At 36.1% G+C, this 18,814-nt stretch overlaps 1 protein-coding gene across 4 annotated transcripts in view; it reads left to right on the forward strand.

Moving 5' to 3' along the window:
• Nucleotides 1–18,814, forward strand: part of MBP (myelin basic protein) — a 150,398-nt gene extending 131,584 nt beyond the window's left edge. For 2 of the 4 annotated variants that reach the window (XM_019544831.1, XM_019544840.1), the window contains 5 exons: nt 8,937–9,041; nt 10,358–10,393; nt 11,628–11,660; nt 14,388–14,513; nt 17,026–18,814. In XM_019544831.1, coding sequence (XP_019400376.1) covers nt 8,937–9,041; nt 10,358–10,393; nt 11,628–11,660; nt 14,388–14,513; nt 17,026–17,082 — 357 coding nt within the window. In that variant the 3' untranslated portion in view covers nt 17,083–18,814. The remainder of the gene's footprint in view (nt 1–8,936; nt 9,042–10,357; nt 10,394–11,627; nt 11,661–14,387; nt 14,514–17,025) is intronic. The other 2 variants (XM_019544847.1, XM_019544857.1) reach the window with 1 other exon arrangement.

The raw sequence follows: 18,814 nt of genomic DNA on the forward strand, positions 1-18,814 counted from the left end.
CCTAAAGTGAACCCATGAAATGTCTTCCAAAGAGAACATTAAAATCAGGCTGAAAAACCACAAGAAAAATGGATTTAAACAGAGGTCTCTGCATTAAAGAGTCTTACCAGTGAAACAGAGCCCATCTGATTATGCACAATTCTGCAACATCACAAATGCCACGTATTTCACTGGTTATAACAGACACATAACATTCATGGTACTAGGTCTAGGGATGTTTTCAATGATCGTGAGTGATTAATGCCTTAGTATCTAGGTGGGGTATGGTTTCAAGTGGTGTTCCCAGGGGTCTGTCCTGGGTCCAGTATTGTTCATTATCTTCATTAACAATGTGGACAATCAGCCTGAATGAACACTTAGTACATTTGTGAATGCTACCACTTTGGGAGGGCAGGGCTAGGACTTAGAATGACTTGGACAGGCTGGGACCCACAACCAATTCAACAAGGCCAAGAGCAAAGTCCTGCCACTTGGAATGCAGTAATTGCATGCTGACATACAGACAGACTGGGGAATGAGTAGCTAGGTTACAGTAGCGAAGAGAAGTACCTGTGGGTTACAGTAGATCAGTGGGGGTCAACCTTTTTAGAAGCATGCCACAGATTAACCCCAGACCCTTCCCAAGTGCCATGTGCCACACAGAGGTGCCCATGGGACATACATGCTGCAAGTTGGCTACCCCTGCAAGAGACCATAAGCTGAATATGAGTTGGCAGTGTGCTTTTGTTGCAAAAAACAGCAAATAGCATGCTAGGCTGTATTAACAAGGGTGTCGCTTGGAAATCAAGGGAAGTGATTCATCTTCTCTATTCAGCACTGGTGAGGCCTCACCTGAAAGATTGCATCCAGTTTTGGACTCCACAATTTAAGAAGGATGTGGACAGATTATGGAGAGAGCCCAATGCAGAATGACAACAATTATTAGGTGCCTGGGAGGCAAGATTTCTGAGGAAAGGATGAAGGAAGAGAAGGCTGAGGCGGGCCTTGATAGCAACCTTCAAATATCTGAAGTGCAGTTCTAGAGAGGATAGAGGGGCTTTTTTCTCTGTGGCTGTAGGGAACAGGATTAGGAGCAATGACCTCATGCTGCAGCAGAGAAAATATACATTGAAGATTAGGAGGAAGTTTCTGACTATGAGAGTGCTACTAGGTAGAATTGGAACAGACTATCTAGATAAACTATGGACTCTCCATCACTGGAAATTTTCAAAAGCAGGTTGGACAGAGACTTGACTGGGATGATTTGGTCAGGGATGCTCCTGCCTAGATGACCTTGTGAGGTCTATTTCAACCCTACTTTACCATGACCCTATGATTCAGGAAGCATCCAGAGAAAATAAAAGGGAAAATAGTTGAACAGGCTGTTTGAAATTACCTTTTTAATTTAAGTCACAGATCTGTTAATGAGGACATGTTGTACAGACATTTCTGCTTAATTCAGAATCTGCTGAACAGTTCTACCTTTTTATCATTTCATGTCATATATCAGGGAAAACGGCTAGTCCTCTGGAAATAAGGCCATTTATTTAAGTGCCCTATCATGGATTTACTTGCCCACCTTTTAGCCACAAGTTCATACGTGTCCCTTTTGTTATTATGCTATCATCACCCTTAAGTCGCTTACAGTGACCTTTTGGCTGCTTCTGAATTTCTCATTAAACTGCCAGTCACAGATTTGGGTGCCTAGGGCACCAGCTGGCTCAGCAGGTTTTCACAAAGCAACCCACTATTACATTAATAATTCATATGTAACTTAGCTCTGAAGAAGAGGATCTAAGATTTATACTAAACCATAATGTGCACATAAACCAAGTATACCATGCTGTTGTGAAAAAGCCAACATCCAGTTTTGGGCACTGCACTCGAAGAAAGATTGGGATCAAGTGAAAGGGACCCTGTGAAGAAAAATTTGGCAAAAATTAGTATTTTTAAAAGAAAGTTAGTCTAGAACTTAAGACCAATCATAGCTTAAGATTTCCATGACTATTTTCTATAGAATATAGGGAAACCAACTGACACATTTCCATTGTACCATCAGAGGTATATACATAAGTAAGCGACATAAAATATGAACGGTAAACCAGAGGGGTATTTTTTAATGTTCAGATTTCATCCTCTAGATTCTAGATCTGGGATTTGTAGGAATTCCTCTTAAATGCTCTTTAATGAATTTCAACTTATCAGGGTCGCTCTCATTTACAGAATGTTAGAAGTTATGTAGTAGTAATGATAATATAGAGAATGATAATGCGGAGATGTATGACACACAGAGTTCTTGGTTTCAGAAGCAGTCCTGTTGTGGTACACTGCAGTTGAACAAATGGTAGATAACTCACTTGGAAAGTTTCATGCTTCTGAAAATCTACGTGGAGTTGCATGAGTCAGACCAGAAACTAGCATCACATTTGCACAAAGTAGTGTCAGACAATATTTTCTGAGCTCTTTCAAAATCACCACCTACATGTCTGCTACTGCTTATGATCAAGCAACCACAAAAAGACAAGAAGTGTTAGTAAGTCTAGTATTGGTTTCCAGTGGGAAGTGCTAACTAAAAGTGAAACTGATTATTACAGTTTTAGCTGATCATTGCTTCAATGCAAATTATAAGTTAACCACCCTTAAAATCCTACCATCTCTTTTAACAAAACTATAAAGGTTAAACGAGAAGTGTATTTTGCTCAGAAGCTAAAGAGGAATGAATGAGAATGAAATCTGGATTTACATTTTGTGCAACTGCAAACATTTTTAAGACAGTTCCCGGAACACAATAATGTGGCCTATGTTAATATATATATTAATTATACGCTGGCAGTAATTTTCTAGCATAATGACTACAACATAGGATTCAACTTATGTTAATAATTAACGTTCTTGTTCATTAATTTCTGTATTGGGCATCAGGTTACTTATTTATATCAGTCTGTCTTAGAGTCTAATCATACATAGTCGCAAGGCCAATCTTCATGTAGTTTAAATGGCAATGGGCAAAATACGTTTCCTGTGTGGCAGAAAAAAAGATCTGTTCACTGCTTGAATCTAAACTGTTATGGATCCTGATCCTGGAAATAATAGTTCCATTTAAGCTAATCAATACAATTTTGATGAAAGCCATTAACAGCTGACAAGCTAAAAATTAAACTCATACTGCTTATCCAGTTTGAGGCACCTCACTTCGACAAAGATGTGGATAAATTAGAGAGAATTCAAAGGAGAGCAATACAAATTATTAAAGATCTGGGGAAAATGACTTATGAGGAAAGGCTGAAAGACCTACGGTTATTCAGTCTGAAGAAAAGACAGAGGTAAATTTGGTAACAGTGTTCAAATGCCCCAAGGGCAGTTATTACAGAGGATGGGGATAGAATATTCTCTGTAGCTGCAGATGACAGGATAAGGAACAATGACTTTGAATTTCAGCAAGGGAAACGTAGTTTAGATATTAGGAAGAACTTTCTCACTAGGAGGGTGGTCAAGCATTGGAGCACACTACTCGGAGACATTGTAGAAACTCCACCCTTTGCAGTTTTTAAGAGCAGGCAAGACAGACACTTCACTGGGATGGTTTAAATAGAGATGATCCTGTCTTGAAGATGAGTTAGAATAAATGACCTTCTCTGGTCCCTTCCAGCCCTACTTTTTAAATCATTTATAATTCCAGTAAGTCCAAGCTACAATACATATACAGATTATACATTTTAACAAATTCCCAAAAGTTTGGTAGATAAATTCAAAATCCAAAGCTAAGTATACATTTTGCAGATGGCTCTAATTTACAACAGGTCACAACAAAATCTTTGAATTATGAGAAAATTGTAACACGACTCAAAATACTGAAGCTTTTGTCTACCTTCATTAATATAAATTAATAGGTTTGGACTTTCTAAACTGAAGAGCAACAAACTAAACAAGTAGTTCCTTACCTCCCATCAGATGTGATGGCAATTAATTTCAAATACTGCTCAAACTTTCAAATTTCCAAAAGTTACAGGGGTTTTTAAAAATATATTTAAATACAAAGGAAAGTTATCTGTTTTTCAGAAATGCCAAGCGTAGAACAGCATATATACTCAGAATTTCAAGTTTTCCTGAAATATATATTTAGGAACATAATTTTAGTTAACCAAATTTGACCAGAGTTAACCAATTTTTTTTACCTATATACGTTTCTTCAGCAAAGAAAAGGAAAATGTATTCTCAGTTAATTAGGAACATTTCGATAAGAGTTCCTAGAACTTTCCTTTTTTGTACTATGAGTATTAATTTCACAATGAAATCACAAATTAACTGAAACGAAGTCTATGGTTAGACAGTTCTACACCGTCTCATACAAAAGTCTAAGACTAGAGGTTAAACTGTAAGGCATCTTTGCTTTGTGCCTCTCTCTTGATACAGTAAATTGTCATTTATGAGAGTAAATTGGGTGACACATGGACATCTCCTGTGGATGCTGGCAGTTTGAGTAGTCATTGTTTTCTGTCCCATATGCTCTTTGAAAAAAAGGACAACAGACCTATCATTCACATTTATCCCTTACATCAGCAAAAAGAAAACCTGTTGGATGATGTTTTAAACTTATGTGCAATCAAGTTGACAAATCCTGCTGGGTTTGCAAGCCAACGGATTATTCAAATCAATCAATTATTCAAAGAACTTGAACTTTTGATTAGAGTTTGTGAACACATGCCTTTAATACATGCTACCTGAAAACTAAGGCTCTAAGTAGCTAGAAATTATGCAAAATTTAAACTTTAGAATAGGTGCAAAGCTGGAAAGTTTAAGTGATAATTACATGCTGCCACCTAGAAGCTGTGTGCTGCTCCACCTGGTGATAAAGATGAACATCACTCTGTACGGAGTGGAAATTTCCAATAACTTAAAGCAGAATAACTTGGTTTTTAAAAATTTTTTTTTGTCCTGTACTTATTAGGTCCTCACACTGGTGTCCATTATTTCACTGAGCCTATTTCAAAAGTAAATCGGTAAATGGCATTGTCTTGAATTGCTACAACTCTCACTAACAGCATGAACTCATGTAAAATCTAACTCTAATGAAACTGTTTAAAAGCAAGAACTTAGCACATAGATCAGTCAGGGAGCTGGAGTAGAGATGGATGCAACAATTGTATCTAGCAAATGACACGAGTATAAGTTAGAGTGCAAGTGTTACATCTGCATGAATCTGTAGCATGGCGGGGGCAGAAGAACTGCTTTTTTCAGGCTAAGAACAGATACTGCATCTGAGGTAATTATTTGTCCCTGGACAAGTTACGTCTGTGTTGGTCCCAGAATAGACGCATCCCTTCTAATCAGGGTTTAGTGAATAGCTGAGTGCACTGCTGCTTTTCTGCAATTGATTAAACAATGCAAACCATTCAGATGTACTTTGAGATGTCCCAAGATAAAGTTAGTACTTCTTACCTGTGAAAGATACAATGGTTTATCCCGGGATGAATGGGACATCTACTTGTAGCCTCAGAGTCCAAATTCAGGCCATAATGGATATTACTACAGGATGATGCAGACATAACAGTTACAGCATAACAGCTGCTGCCCAGTCCAGAGCAGCAGCTCCCCGTCCCTTTTTAAAGCTGATAAAAGCAGATAACATACACATTTGGCCATACCCTCAGATAATTTACTTCCTCTTTTAGTTAGTACAAGCACTACTGCCCATATCATAACATTTTACCTCCTTAAGTACCCTCAGACCTTGTGGTGCATCTTCTCTTTAATGCACTGATGCACTTACCTGCTTTTGGGTGCTTCTAAGAAAATATCACTTTTCAATTTTATTTTTTTCCCTCACTGATTTTGCGTCTCAGAATTTGAGAAGTAATAGAGAACACTATGTACAGATCAACAGTAATTAATTACAGTATTTTATAAGTGTAATCTAAATTAAGAAAAAATATATAATTATGTTACCACAAATTTGAATGACGTTACATTTGCTAAGGTAATACATGAAAAAGTGCTGCATTACAAAAGCTGGCAAATACAACTTATTAAACTTAAACCAACCACCCCTCCTCTCCCATCTTTACTAAATTTGGCAGTATGAAAAGGAGATCTAGGCCCATAATATCCAATTTATTTTATAGCTTGCAAGATACCTTTTCAATAAGCCATACTGACACACTGTACATACATACTATTGAGCATATTTCTTTTTGGTGATTCATAGTACAGTAATTAAACAATGTTATTAGTACATGGACTGGAAAAATATGATTATCCCAATCCGATGCTTAACTGTTTTAAGAACAACTTACTGGTAATAAATTCACATTTCTAGACAAATGTTATACACCTTATTCATGACAATTTATAAGTCCCACCATCCAATTCTACTTCACTAAACATTCAAATAAATAAGATTTTAGTCCCCTAACCAGTGATAACACAAGTCCTCACACAGAAAGCCTGGTTTAATCTAAACAAGACATAGAAAAAACTATTTTTAACTGCATAATTGTAGAACAAAATCATAGAAAAAATGTTTAAAATGGAGTTTCAAGTAAATAGTAAGTTCCAACAGTAGCTCTGCAAGATTCGTTTTGGGACATAAATGACTCTTTTGGAACACAAATAAGTGAAGTTGCTGGATTTAAATGAATTCACTGTTTATTACTTGAATTCCTACCTTCTGTCTCTTGTTCACAAGGACTGAATACGTAATATTTCCAAGGTCTTGGTTGTGATCTTTTCTATTTTATCTACAGATTTTTTTCCTATTTTCTACCCCTAATACTCTCTTCTCTACTTCCTCTACTCTCTTCATTATTCTCTTCTCATACTTCCTGTCCTTATGTATACAGTGAAAAAAAAGGGAGATTGATTCAACTCGTATTCAAATCCATCTTATAAAACAGAAAGTATTACTTTGCTGTTCTTCACAGTGCAACACCATGAAAAGTTTGCAGTAGGATAGCAACCACTTTCCTTGCATCAGAATATAGGAAGGCAACTACAGTGCAACACTCACCAGTAAGAAGGATATAAGGATCATGGCAGCTGTCTGTGAAAAGCAAAGCAAAGTTTAATTGGGAACATGGTTAAAAAAAATACCCCTCAAATCAATCCCTACAACTGTGCTTTTCTATCCTGTTAGTTTGTAAATAGAAGTTATGGCACTACCGCTGCTAAGACTTCCTTCTCTCACCCAAAGCAATCTAAATACCTAGCAAAGAAGTAAACGTAAGAGTAAGTGAACAAAGATTGAACAATCTTACCAAAATCTCAAACTCAATAAAATCCAGCAAAGTCCTACTTTTTAAATAGTAAAATTAAAGATACCACCAGCCTGGGGACACTGAATCTAACAGATTGAGATGAACTTTGTGGCAATTCATCTGAAATGTCTCTCTCTTCAGATTGCACTGAATACATCGTCGCAATACTGCTGATTTGCATTCATTTGTAATGATCTAGTATAGTCTATTTATATGTCATTCATATGTCTCTGACTGCATTATTGGATAATTGGACAAAAATAATAAAAAACAAAATTTTTTTTCAGTAGCTTTAACTAATGTTACAAAGTGAGAGTAGAACTTCGATCTAGCAATTTTAGAGCACATTACAAACTTTCATTCATTCAAGTTTCACTACACACTTCTGAAATATATTTTCTACATAAACAGAAGTATATGGGACCAGATTTTTAAAGATACTTAATCACTGGAAAATGCAGATAGAGATGTATAACCAGAGCTCACCATATAATGCTTATTTATACCATTAGGTATAAGACTGTGTTAAGAATACCTTGAAAATTCTGGCTTTTAAATTATTTGCCAAAGATCACCTAACCAACGATCAGTGAGGCAGAGGTGAAAAAAACCCTCAGAAAACCTGGTTCCTGTGCTCCAGTAGGTAGATAATACCTGCCTCACTAGGAAAATAAGGGGGATGTGCGTTTAATACTAATGATGAAAACTTAGTCGCTTTGTTTATCTTGTCATACTATTTATACTTTCCTTAAATATTCATTACTACTTGTCTTATGAAGTTAGCATCATTAAGAAAATACTAACATGAACAGCTTTTTCACTGGAGAGGTCAACCCGATCAGCAACATTTGCCATTATCAGAGTCTAATGATAGAAAGATCCATTTACAATCTTTTGTGGGGGGCATTCTCTATACCCTGGGTATTTAGTCTGATTTTGCTGGATTTTTTGGTATACCCTTTTGCCACGATGGAAAGATGTAGCTTCCATTTATGGGTCTGACATGGATCGTTCACATCTGCCAATCCATATTTCTATTTCACATTACATCAAAAAGTAGCAACAAGTGCACAGAAGTATGTGAAACCCATTTTCACTCTAGCATAGTACGTATATCCCATGGTAGTATAGTATACTAATTAGTTTCTACAAATTATTCTCATTCTTCTGCCTTCATTTTTTATATTTTATTTCTTACTGCAACTAAAAGCACTTTGAAGTGACTGCACAGCAAGTCTCCCCTGACTCTCCTCAATTCTAAGTGCAGCTGCTCTTTCATTTCACCAAATTAATGTAATTTCTGACCCCTAGTGCTGTATATTTGAAATTAAAAGGGGTTAATGTACAGTGCATTACTTCTCTGGTATGGAGATTGACTCCATGAACTAGTAGGTCTTTTTTTCAACTGTTTTCACATCATTATGATTCCACTTATGAGAAAAGCTAGTATCTAAATGCCTGGACATGTCAGCAAAAGACTGGGTTTTGGATTAGGCTATAATATATTCAAAGGCTTGTATTTATTTTATATGCACAGTCAATACACATGTATCACTTTATTGCTTGGTCTCTCTATGGGCACTGGATTATAATATTTGTAAAATTCTCTTTTATTCATGAACGTGACTTGGTGCATTCTCCCTTCACGTTGCTGTCATCTACCTTTCCTTCGCTGTATTCTAATATAACTATCCTGTATTTCAGGATATACATGCAGCCAGAGCTAGCCACGTAGGTTCCATGCCTCAGAGGTCTCAGCATGGGCGACCTGGTGATGACAACCCAGTAGTCCACTTCTTCAAGAACATTGTAAGTTTCCCCTTTTTTGCTCTTTGGTGGAATTAAAGGATTCATTTGCGATTCATTGGCAGCTCAGTGTTAACTGGTGTTAAAATTAACAGTACAAATAAATTGTGCTGCCTCTGCCTTTGAGAGTATAGTGATGCCAGAGTTATTCTACTTGGACACATAAAGCAGGAATCGGATACTTTGGATAAAAGGGACTGACTCTACCATTACTACTTTGAAATTGCAACATTAATTATTAGAAGTTATGAAGCTTTGCTGTCTGCAAGTTTTGTATTCATCTTCCTTGGAGCAAGCCATGTTCAAATACTTACATATCATTGATTTTTGTTTAAAGAGAGAAAAAAAAAAAAAAAAAGCAGTTGTGCTCCAGGCACAAGCCCTTTAAAGTAGCACTTACTGGACTTACTAAATGAACCCAATCCTAAAAGCCAGACTATACTCAGGAATTCCCTTTGAAGTCATAAACAAAAGGGGTCCAGATTTGTTTCCCTGACCTGAGTTAACTTATCTCAGAGGCAGCAAAAGATTTTGTTCAGCTTTGAACTTATATGTTTCCATACTTTTATGGAACTTCTCACAAAAATGAGAGGAAGAACTGAACAGATACATTTTAACCTCTATCTCCCTCAAGCACTCTCACATATGATGTGTCTGTATTATGCAAACTTATCATCAAAAGCTAGTTCCCCAGGCCTAATAAGCCTTCAAAGCACTGCAGAATGCTTCCCACAAGACAGAAGTCTTCTCAGAAGTTTCATGGCTGTTAGATAAGCACTAGCACCAGATTCTCCTTTTTCCCTCTCTCATCTTTGAAACAGACCTACTAACCTGATGATCAAATACAGGTATGGGACATGGACCTACAAAATAGACATGGGAAGGATAACAGCACAAGAAACTCTAAGCATAGAAGCAATTTACTAACACTACATCTATTAATAATAACCTCTTAAATCAGCATAGATGATGTTAATAACTTGTAGAAATACCACCTTTGTGGTACAAATACAAGATACCACCTTTGTGCAGGATGGAGACAGACCTGGGTCTAAAAAGTGAGAAACTTACAGTAGTGCACTTAAAGTTAATTCCAATCCTAACGATATTTCAGTCTGGTAATACTCATTTTTTATGAAAAGAAAAATCCCTATAATTGGAATGAAATTAAAAAGAATGTTTATTAGTCTTCTGAGGTATATTTCCAACCATAGGAAGGTGAATGAAATCAGACAGGATCGATAGATAAGAAGAGCAGAGTGCTTAATTGTTTCCTAATTTATTGCTACTTCTGTTTTATATATTTTTGTGTTTTCTAGGTGTCACCTAGAACCCCGCCCCCAATGCAAGCAAAGGTAAGGGCCTTCAACATCTCACAAAGTCTTTATTGTCTAATACATATCAACTGGAATGCTTTTTTCATTTTCTTTGACTGTGTTGTCTTATAAAGGAGGTTTAGAACAGTGTTTAGAGTAGGGGAGTAGGAGTCACAAACCCTAGATTCTGGGCATAGATAGAAATGACCATCTGAGTCTGATCTGGCCACAGAAAGCAGTTTATAGCCATGACCAAACACAAGTGCACAGCTGCAGACAGATTTAAAAAATGGCCAATCAGGTGAAAATCTGCCCCCTCATATCTTCATCTGCCCCCTCATGATATTTCAAAACAAAGCATCTGCTATAACTTGCGCCTGCACTGCCTGCCAGCCTCGAGCTGTTTTCAGAATGGGAAGGGGGGAAAGGAACAGAGGACGTTCAGTTTGGGGGCTTGTTGGCCCCTGCTGGAGGGTGGAGAAAGTATATTGGAGCTCCCCACCTCTGAAATGGGGGGACTTCAATTCACCCACTCCACCCTCCACTGCTGGCTGGGGAACCCCTAAAGTGAGCTCCCTTTGCTCCTTTCCCCCCTCCCAGTCTGAAACAGGACAGGCTGGGAGAGAGGAGGGACCATTGCTAGGGCAAACTGACTACAGGCTGGTAACCAGCAGCTAGATTCCCCTCCCCCTGAAACCAACAGTGAACTTCTGTTTGGTTTGGGGGATCATTGTAGCTCAGAATGCTTCCTGCAAGGTGTTCTCATTTACAGCGGAGTGCTGCATTTCTGCCTGGACCCTCTATTCCTGATTGTGCTGCTAACTTGTTGCATGACCCCAGCCAAGTCATATATTGGCTCTCTGCCTCAGATTAGCCACCTGAGGAGATACTAGCACTTGCCTTTTAATCCAAAGCATTTTCAGCATCTATTCTATAAGGAAATTAATTAAATGCAACTATTATTAATATTTTTAAATATTCTTTGCACAAGTTTGAATCTCTGTGTAAGAAGCTACTGAAATTACAATTATAATGGAACCAAAGCTGCTTAAATAAACTTAACTGAAATTTTTTTTGTTTCACTAATCAAATGATTATTTACAAATATTTTTTCATTAGTCAATGACATCTAGAAATGGAATTATTCACACATTTATGTTTCCATTATTTGAACAATTTTATTTAATGCTTTTTTTCCTCCCATTCCCTATTCTCTTGGATGTTCTTTGTTCTATGATCATCATATCACTGTTTCTATTTCTTGCATATGCAGGGGAGAGGATTATCCCTCGCCAGATTTAGCTGGGTAGGTGACGAATGCACTTTCATTCACAGCCATTTTGGTTATCCAGGCCAAAGCATGTCTTTCTCCATTGCGTTTCAAGCTACTGCAGCAACTTGATATTTATGTTTCAGTCTAAGCTTCTTTTGCTTTTTTTCCTTCTCATCCACTTCCCAGTGGTACCCAATGATAATTGTATTGCTTGCTCTTATCCAGCAGCTTGTCAACCTTGCAGTGATATAATCTCCCTTGCTTTAGCACAAATGGAACATGTCTACTGCATGGCAAACCTCTTTCCTTTAAGGCTCATGGAAGACTCAAACTGCTTTTTGTCTTTTCTTTTTGCGGGAAGGGAAAAATGGAAGGTTGGGTTGGGAAAAAGTATGAAACTTGTTATTAAAACTTAATTTTTTCTTGTTTGCTAAATTCTATAAACTAATATTACCACTGATGTGAACATTTCTGTCATCTTGTTTGCAATCCCTTTCAGTAAGAATATGCCAACCCTACTGGTTACTCTACAGGGTTTTTTTCCTACAGTTATACAATTTAAAGGGGGACAGCATACAGGAGCAGAGCAGCAGTTATTTCACAACTAACCACATTTTACTTTCTCCTCCACTATAGGTTTGACTATGTATATGAACAATATATGCAGATCACTCCCTTGATTTAGATGGTATATTAAAGTTCTAAAAATGTTATGCATTTTTAATCACAAAGCCATCATTTTAACACAAGGTTTTTAAGTTAAAGTCTCATGTTTTACAACCTTTAAAACTGCTCATGAAATGGGCGGTATATTAGTTGCCATCATTCTGATTAATGATTTAATATGTCAACTATTAAAATCAGAATTATCAATGTTTTCTTCTAAGATTTTTCTGATTTTTAAAAATTCTCCATTAGGCCACAGCTCTGTAGCTCAACTTGAGATAAAACTCCCCTTAAAGTCAATATTCAATGGACTTTTTTTCTTAATATAAATGTTAACAGAATAATCCTCAGCTCCCATAATGAAGTCCATGGAAGCTAAGGGCCTTGCAGCATAAAGGCCATTATTTGCAACAGCCTATTACAAACCAGAAACAATTCTTTTGCTGACTATTGCCCTCTGTTGGACAAATATTTCATATAGCTATTACACCACCCCATTTTCTCACACGTGCTGCTCTTTTGCTAGGAACAAAACCCTGAGAGGTGCTGAGCATCAGATGAAAGGATGTTCAGCCTTTCTTGCAAATCCATATTAGCTGACTTCAATAAGAGTTGATGGAGGCTCCAAGGCACACAGAACTGGGCAAATGGTGATGGGACTAGGGTATCAGGAGAAATACCAATAGCTTTAGTAGCAGAGCCCTGGGCTTCCCAGTTGCTCAGTATTTCATTTGCTCTCTCCTTTTTGTATAAACGTTAAAGCTAGGTTTGGCAGTTGTTCAGTTTGCGTGAGTTTCTTTGAAGCCCATTTGAGTTCTGAATGGCTAAAGAACCAGCTCTACAATTGACTCACCCATAGACACCACAAAAAGGTGGAATGAATAAAGGGTTCTGTAATTTTCTACTGAAGCTGACTAATGTTCTGCCATTCATTTTAATTGATTACCTTCTTGTCTCTTCTACGAAAAAGGCTCTATTGAGCATGGTATTTAATAAAATGTAAAGAATTTTAAAATAAAGGTGATTTCTCTGGATTTATAATAATTTTAAAATTAGGTCATTTTCACAGCATTTCTTCTGTACAAATAAGATAAAATAATCTCTTTTACTTTCTTTGTAAACATGTTTGATTGCTGTCATATTGTGTCTATGGAGCTCTGTAACTATATTAATTTTACTTTGTTTAGCAACATAAAGGTCATTTCGGTGAATCCAAAACAAATTTGGCACTTAAGATTAGGGGGAGAAACCAGTGAGGCATGGACAAGGAGTTATTCTTTTATTCCTGAAAACAGTTCTTCCAGGGCAAAAAAAGAGGAGCTTGCACTGAGAAGAATTTAAATTAAATTTAAAAAACCAAATCATCCAAAATGATGTTTTCCAAAAGTAAAAAAAATAAAATAAAAAAAAAAAAATTGTATTTATGCTTGAAACAGAGGGTTACATTTATACCATTGAAACATATTCAACAAGAGGTTGGTGGCAAGGTGCCACCAGTTGCATAAAGGGACATTGAACAACCCTATTCTAATACTACATATCATTCCTGGGCAATTTACCTTATCATTAAAATTGTACCTTTTTAACTGGCAATTTTTATTTTATTTCTTTTTGCCCATGCACTTCCAACCTGGATAATACACTAAAGGGTAAGTATTTAGAAACATTTTCAAATGGAATGTCTGTTTTATATACTGTTATTTGTCCTGAAAGTAATCTCAGTAATGACAGAGATTTTTTGCTCTCATCCACTATGACTCTTTCAAGGGGATAAATATTTTCATCTTAATGGATTTCTTTTTCAAGACCTACAGTTGAAAACCATTCTTCACTTGCTTCTTGTCCCATTTTCCATTCACATTCTGCATTTGACAGTACAGCTATCTTTCTTTGTTTATGGATTTCTCTATTGCAGACCAAAGTTTGATACTCAGATTTGTAAAAGACAAGATAACATTGTAATTATTTTTTATCATTGTTTACTAGGGGTTTATTTTTCTCTTATACTTTCAAATTATTGGCTAATTTGCAAGCAGTCATAAGTGAAGATGATTGGTGTAACAAGCCTGAGATATCTGTGATCTCTCTTTCCAGGGAGGTGAAGGACACAAGCCAGGCTATGGAGGAAGTGGCAAATTCTATGAGCATAAATCTGCTCACAAGGGACATAAGGGATCATATCATGATGGCCAGGGGACTCTTTCCAAAATCTTTAAACTGGTAAAGCACAAGTAAACATACAATAAATAAAAGCTGTGTCCAGAAATAGAAAGAAAACATAAAATCGCTTAATCTGCCTAGTATAAGTGACATATTCAAATATGGGCTTTGGGATGTCTGTCGAGTTACAAAACTGATTTAGCCTAGCCAGGTTAGACTAACCTAAAAAAATTGGATCAATTCAGACTAGCCTTTTTGAATGTCTGTCCCTAGCCTAGAGGCCTGGTGAGCAGGGGCAGGTCTAGGAGCTATAGCTGTGAATTGCCACTAGGGGGGTGGTGAGTCAGGACAGGTTTCTATCTCTGCTGTACAGGCAGGGGTGTGAGAGATCCTGGAATACTGGAGGACTTTATATTGGGTGGCACATCTGTGCGGAGTGGCCACACCTAAATGCAACAGGAGCTGGGTAGTGTAGATCAGATATAATCCTGCCCTGGAATGGCGTACCTTTGAGCCACATGAGTTCTTAAAACCACTTAAAGGTGTTAGTTAATATGTGGACAATCCAGCGGGTAAGCTGCCTGAAATTACTATGTAACAAGGTCCTATTTGGTATCTAGCAACAGATACAGTAAAACTTACCTTAGAAATCATCCCATGGATCAATAAAATTTGCTTCACTGGTGAAAGTTGGTCTTAACTACATCATAGGGGAGATGTAGTGGGAAACTATATATTGGTCAATTTGTTTTGTGAAAATATTAGCAATGTGGGTAAAATATTTCCACCATTTCTCGTTAGAGACAGACTTCTCTACTACAAAGATACACAAATTAAAGAGAGGAGGTATTCTGCAAGTATAGAACAAACCTGTGTTTAATGTTTTGTATTCCAAATTCACAACTCAAGTACAAGTAGAAATTTACTGATTTCTTGACTGGGTTGTTTAAGAAAAAGTTAGATGTCAGAAAATGTATTAGCTAACTAACTAGCTAAGAATAATATAAGCACTTGAAAATGTTTCCACAATTTTTATAGTAGTTTCTGTAACAGTTAAAGAAATTACTTTAATGCAAAATGCAACCACAGAAGCATATAAATTATATTTCATAATTGGATTTACTAAAAATACACAAATCTAGACGTTCTGTCACTATTGCTGTAATAGACGGTTGATTTTCCCTATCAGATTAACCAGCAATATGCTATATCTGCGGTTGCTTTACCAGGCCTATAGTTAACAAATCTGTTGTTTTGTAATTATATCCTACAAAAGAAAGGCTTTCCAAAATATTGGTAAAGTTTATCCATTCTGCACAGTTGGTACATTTCATATTCTGCTTTGCTTCAATTTAAGCAATCTTGTTTTATGGTAATAAGCATATATCAGGATTTTTAAAATTATTACCAAGATTGTGACCCCATACATTTCCTGCTCTACCTTTCTAATGGTCATTGGAAGCCATTTTAACTTGTAGTAAACTTACTGTGTTGAGAGTTGATAAAGAACAACAAAGTATTACCATTTTTCAAAACTCCCCTTGTCTATTTCCTTGCCCATTTTATTCAGTCTTAATATAAGACCTTATTTAATTAATTTCAGGCCATGACTTGACTGGCCCAATCACAAAGTCTCAGCTGATCAAAAATTAAGGCCTGAATTTTGTCCTCTGTCAATTTTCCTACTCCAAGGGCACAGTGCATTTAGGATTTTTCTAAAGTAATTTGCAATTGAGTCCAATTGCCTCAACCACATCCCACAGTTATTCATGTTAAAGTAGCATAAACCGTTTACTAAATTATAACTGTGTGCAAATTATTAGATTAGTTTAAGATTCTGTTACTCCTATTTGGAAATTTTTTGTATTCTTTGTTGTTATTTTCTAATTATATTTTGAAAAGCCAGATTTTTCAGCTTGAGCTGAATTTTTACCTTGATTTTGCAAGTATCAACATATGAGCTTGCCACTGTAAAAAGACTAATCTGCAACGTTAACATATGGCCCCTGGGAATGTTGCAGATGTAAATGTTCATACTTCAGGACTCATTGATTTTAGGTTACTCACAGAATCTGTGCACGTGTTATAATTTTTAAAAAGTTTGCACACCTGCAAATTGCAGGAATAGCCATAGACAGTTTGCTTTTGTTACTGTTCTTATCAGTGATCTCAATTTCTGTGATGCGTCCAGGAAAATAAATGAATGTAAGCCTTATTTAAGCCTTTAAAACTTATTTAAGGACCCCAGACACTGGAAATGAATTATTCCATCAGTCTGTGTAAGAGGTGCTTAATCAGAACCAATTCACTGAACCTGAAAAGTCAATTGTGAAAAGTGACTGTACTTTTGAAACAACAATGGAAGTTCATACACTTAATGACTTTAATGGTTCAATACTTTGAAAGTCGTCCAAATTAGGTAATGAAACATAATCACTGAAAGCAATATGTTATATATTATTTTTATATATTAACAATTTAAGACTATAACCTGAGCTTTCACAATGTTTATATATACACTAAAAAGTATAATATTTTTCTAGTAAAATCGATTTTATATTTCATTCCACAGGGAGGATCTGGCTCCCGACCTGGATCACGATCCGGTTCACCAGTTGCTAGACGCTGAAGTTCCACGATGCCACCCAAGGATCAAATACACTGCTTTATAATATTACTGCCTTTAAATTTAATATTAATTTGCAAGAATTATCTAGATGGATACAATCCATTACTTAATGTCATTTGAGTTGTGCATGCAGTAGGATCCTACAAACTTCTATTGGCAATCCCTGCCCAACAGTTGAATGAAAGGAATATGCAACATAGCTTTACTAGATGTTTTCATTTTTTTTAATAACCAGATTCCTAATTTTATTCATTCTTCTTGAGGATGTCCTAATTGTATGTTGGACTTAATTTATTTTTTCAAGCACCTAATTTAGTCTCAACAAGTCTTATTTCTCGTTAACTGAGCATCAAAATGACATATGCATAGATAGCAATTATCTTGGGTTTTGGGCACTGCCATTAAGAATTTCTGAAACACTGCTGTAAAATCACGTGCAGAAGTTGTAAGGACTGTTAATCCAAACACTTTTTGTTTGTTTGGGTTTATTTTTGTTTGTTTTAATCTCCCTTCTCTCACTCACAGAATATTTTACTTTTTATAACAGGATTAGGCAGTCATAGAAAGGTTTAAAAACATGGAAGTACAAGGTATGTGAAATGTGGGAGAGGGCAGCTGTTAGAGTAACAATGAGATGCAGAGCAATAGTAATAAGGAAATTATTTCTCTATTACAAATTGTTCACCAAACCCATACCATTAGAATTAAGAGTGGACGAGAGAGAGAAAGAGGGATTTCAAACTTGGGTTAGACTAACGTCTTACAACAAGAAACAAGGGATATTCCCAGAGAAGAAACATCTATAAGATTGCACATGTGACTACTGGATGTCACTGTTGCTCCACACAAACACTGCTGCAACAGCATTTATTAGATGTAGGAAAAAAAAGTCTAATTTCTGAAAGAAAGCAAGCCCTTAAGCACTGAGATTTCAGATAGTCCTGCACATCTCAAGTTAGAATTTACAGTTGCTGTTACTGCAGCAGTGTTAAAATTGTTAAGCATAATCTTCCAGCTAAATAAGAACAGTTAAATGCCTATAATGGCAGTGCACTAAAGCAAATTAATAGTAAACAACTATGAACATTTAACTGTTGTATTGTAGTTGCCTTATAGAAATAAATTAACTAATGGATTAGATTTAGCCATTAATTGTTCACAAATCTACTAAAAGGTACACATGTGGCAATGGTATTTCCAACCACATGAAGAAAAAGAAAAGCTCTTCTGAATTGCACTGTTTTTTAACTTGAACATACTATTCCTCCCTACATACCCTTCTTTACTGATTAAATGCTTTTATTTTAGTCTATATGTTGTAGATTCTACATTTAGAGCTTCCTAGGTTGACATCCAGTTTCAGCTATGGTAATGAATATCAGTAGTAGCCTATGTTAATGAGACCTGACAAATACTGCATGATGTTAATTCTATTTCATTTCTGTAGGCTTAAAACAATGTCCATTAATATGCAGCAATGAAAGATGAAAGGATAGGAAAACACAGAAACAGAATAAAACAAAAACATCACCAAAATTGTTAAGCACACACACCTATTACAACTTCTTTGAGCTAGATTGTTAGCTATGTGTATTTTTCTATATGTAGCTTTACTTAGATGTATGCTCCGCAACATAATAGTCAATTTCATTTAAATGTGCACTTTTAAGTGTAAGAACATGGCTTTTTAAAAACATTCATTGGTCAAATAAAATAATCACTTGTAATGAAA

This window comes from Crocodylus porosus, unplaced genomic scaffold (assembly GCF_001723895.1).
Source record: "Crocodylus porosus isolate Cpor-Errol unplaced genomic scaffold, CroPor_comp1, whole genome shotgun sequence".
NCBI classification, from domain to species: Eukaryota; Metazoa; Chordata; order Crocodylia; family Crocodylidae; genus Crocodylus; species Crocodylus porosus.